The sequence below is a fragment of the Galeopterus variegatus genome, unplaced genomic scaffold, assembly GCF_000696425.1.
Source record: "Galeopterus variegatus unplaced genomic scaffold, G_variegatus-3.0.2 Scaffold4422, whole genome shotgun sequence".
Taxonomy (NCBI): domain Eukaryota; kingdom Metazoa; phylum Chordata; class Mammalia; order Dermoptera; family Cynocephalidae; genus Galeopterus; species Galeopterus variegatus.
This window is the reverse complement of record NW_007730533.1, coordinates 87591-90773: the sequence shown is the minus strand read 5'-3', so window position 1 is coordinate 90773 and position 3183 is coordinate 87591. Positions and strand designations below refer to the sequence as shown.

Genomic DNA, 3183 nt, shown 5'->3' with positions numbered 1-3183 from the left:
AGGGCCTGAGGGAAAAGAAGAGACTTGAGCAGTCAGGGGTAGGGTTCAGCCTTGGGGGACCTTGGGGTGGGACAGCATTGGCCTGATCTCCCCCCCACCTCTGCCCATGGAGACCCACAATGAGGCATTTCCAGCCTTCAGAGTGGAGCGAGATCTAGAAGTCATCCCCTTGTACAGAGAGATCGTGGCCCAGAGAGGGTGCGGCCACACCCAGGGTCACACAACCCAAGGTGAAAACAAGATTCTATGCCTCCTCCTTCCCATCTTCTAGATTTAAGGTGGAAAATGTGTCCTCCCAGCAGAGGTGACTCAGTGACTTGTTTATTCCCAGAGAACAGAAGGCACAGTGGAGAGCGGGGTCACCCCCGTCTTCCGGCCGAGCTCCTCCTCCGCGGCGCCCTCAGATGCGGATGTGGAAGGTGCTGTGTGCAAAGAGACAAGGAGTCAGTGCCATTGGGCAGAGGGCCACCCCCATCACCCTCCTCGCCGACACTCCAGGCAGGAAGCCACGTGGAGAGATGGACGCCCCCAAGGAACTCCAGACCGTGGCTCTCCTGACCCCCATAGAAGTTGAGAGCACGTTTCTTTGGGGCAGAGTTTACATCCAAGCTCCACCCCAAACTTGCTGTGGGACTCTGAGCGAGTGGCTGGCCTTCTCTGGGCCTCAGTTTACTCTTCTGTAAAGTGGGGATGATAGCTGTTCCCCCTCGTAGGGCTGTAATGAGGGCTGAAGGGGTGAATGTGCAGGACAGGACGCACAGAGGCTGCTCAGTCAGCGGCAGGGAATTCAGCCTGTGTTCTATCTCCGTGTGTCTGTCTGCCAGGAGATGAGTCTTGCTTATCCAGGGTAGAGGAGGTCCTCGGTGCATGAAAGGTTGATGCCAATCACAATAGCAACAACAGCAGTGGCAGCACGCACTTACTGAACACCTACTACGTGCCAGGCACTGCCCTGAACTCTTTCCATGTGTTAACTCAGGACCCAGCAAATTTTTTTCTGTAAAGGGCCAAATAGTTGATACTTTCAAATTTGCACAATGACTCAACTGTGCTGTCACAATACGAAAGCAGCCACAGACGATATGTACACGAATGGGCATGGCCGCGTGCCAGAAAACTCTATTTTGGGACACAGAAATTGGAATTTCACATCATATTCATATGCATGGGTTATTATTACTTTGATTTTTGTCAACCGTTTGAAAATGTAAACACCATTCTTAGCTCACGAGAGGAACAAAAACAGGCGTCGGGTCAGAGGTGGCCTGCTGGCCTTACGTTGCCAACCCGTCTAGTCACTCGTTTAGCCCTCGACGTCAGCCCTGGAGAGGGGGCTCTGCTTCCCCCCAAGGCTGCCAACTACAGCTGTAGACTGTTCGCTGCAAACTGTCCAGGCAACGAGGGCTGAAGTCCAGCCATGTTCCAGTTGCCCAAAGAGCTGCATCCACGCACAAGAGGTGCCCACGGGATCCCTAATCCCCATTTTACAGATGCAGGGACTGAGACCAGGGAAATGGAGAAAGTTTCCCAAGGTCACAAGTGAATGAACACGGGAATTTCCACAAAAGGAGTCTGTGAGCTGTCTCTGGAAGAGCACCTTTCAGATGTGGAAACGGACTGTGCAGTGTGGTGGGGTTCATCACCTGAGAAAGTCGGGTGCCCGCAAGATCATGTTCTGAAAGTCTTCCAGGGACAGCCGCCCATCGTGGTCTCCATCGGCTTCATCCAGCACCTTCTCGCACACCAGGCTCACCTCCTCGGCACTCAGCTCCCCCCGAGTCAGCTTGGTCAACGTCTGCTCCAGGTCCCACGCGCAGATGTAGTCGTCGTCGTTAAAGTCTGTGGAGCAGGATGGATGGGGAGTGACGGCAGGTGGCAGGCGGGCTGGGCTTGTCTCCATGGACAGAGGAGGAAACTGAGTCACTGGAAGTCACCCAAGACCCTGAGGTAGAATCTAGGTCTTGCTTTGGAATCAGGCAGAGACCCGCTGGGAGTTCATTCATTTATTCAACAAGTATTTATTGAGTGCCTACTACATGCCAGGCACCCTGAAGACTGTTTTTCATTTATTCATTCACTCAAAAAATATTTATTGAATGCCTACTGTGTGCCAGGCGCTGTGATAACTATTTTTCATTTACTTACTCAGAAAGTAATCATTGAGTGCCTACTGTGTACCAGGTGCTGTGATAACTTTTTCATTCATTCATTCAACAAGTATTTATTAAGCACCTACTAGGTGTGAGACATCATGGTAACTGTTTTTCATTCATTTATTCACTCAAGTATTTATCGAATACCTACTAGGTGCCAGGCACTGAGATAACTGCCTTTAATTAATTAATTCATTCATTCATTCAATAAATACTTACTGAGCACCTACTATGTGCCAGGCACGGGACACAGAGTCCGAACAAAACAGATACTGTTGCTACCCTGGGGTCTCCTCAGACAGAAAGTCAAAAAGAAATGAACAGATTAACGAATAAGAAATTAAGCAGCATTGCCCGGTGCTAGGAGAGAAATAGGATCGTGGGATGGGGAGTGACTGGGGTGGGGCCTGCTTTTGGCTTCAGGGATAAAAAGGAGCCAAGGAAAAGATGTTCTAGGCAGAGGACACAGCAGTGGCAAAGATCCAGAGGCAGAAAGAGTTTGGTGTGTTCCAGGACCAGCCAGGCCAGTACTGCTGGGATGCAGTGAGCAAGGGGATGGTGCAGAGGTTCCGGGGTGGGATAGAGGACAGGGCCGGGCAGGGCCTGGAAGCCCTTGGGGAGACATTTGTGAGGGGGGCTCCTACCCCACCCCTATATCTCCCACCCCTGGGGCCATGCACACACCATAAATTTTGAAAGCATAGTATGCCTTGAGGTCACGGGGAGCCGTTTCGCTCATCACAGAAAACATGTCCAGGAAGTTGTCCAAGGTCATATGGCCGTCCCCATCCTCAGAGAAGACCTGGGCGATCCTCTGGCGGAAGGGGTTGTCCTGGAAACAGGAAGCAGAGAGGCCATCCTCACAGTGTCTGGGGGTCCAGGTGGTCTTGCTATCAGTACTCACCTTCCTGGGAACCTTCGAGCATCCTCCACCAAGACTCCCTCCCTCCCACGGAGCCTGGACAGGGGTTCAGATAACTCACGTCCCTGCTCCTGTGGTTTGGATGACTGTGACCTCACTTCCTGCTCC

General features: G+C 52.0%; 1 protein-coding gene across 1 annotated transcript in view; it reads right to left on the bottom strand.

Annotated features, from left to right (window-relative positions):
• Positions 1–379: 379 nt before the first annotated feature.
• Positions 380–3183, bottom strand: part of CIB3 (calcium and integrin binding family member 3) — a 9370-nt gene continuing 6566 nt past the window's right edge. Inside the window, exons 2-4 of the mRNA XM_008587544.1 lie at positions 2838–2985; positions 1644–1839; positions 380–422 (exon numbers count right to left, since the gene is read on the bottom strand). Of these exons, the coding sequence (XP_008585766.1) occupies positions 401–422; positions 1644–1839; positions 2838–2985 (366 nt within the window). The 3' untranslated portion in view covers positions 380–400. The remainder of the gene's footprint in view (positions 423–1643; positions 1840–2837; positions 2986–3183) is intronic.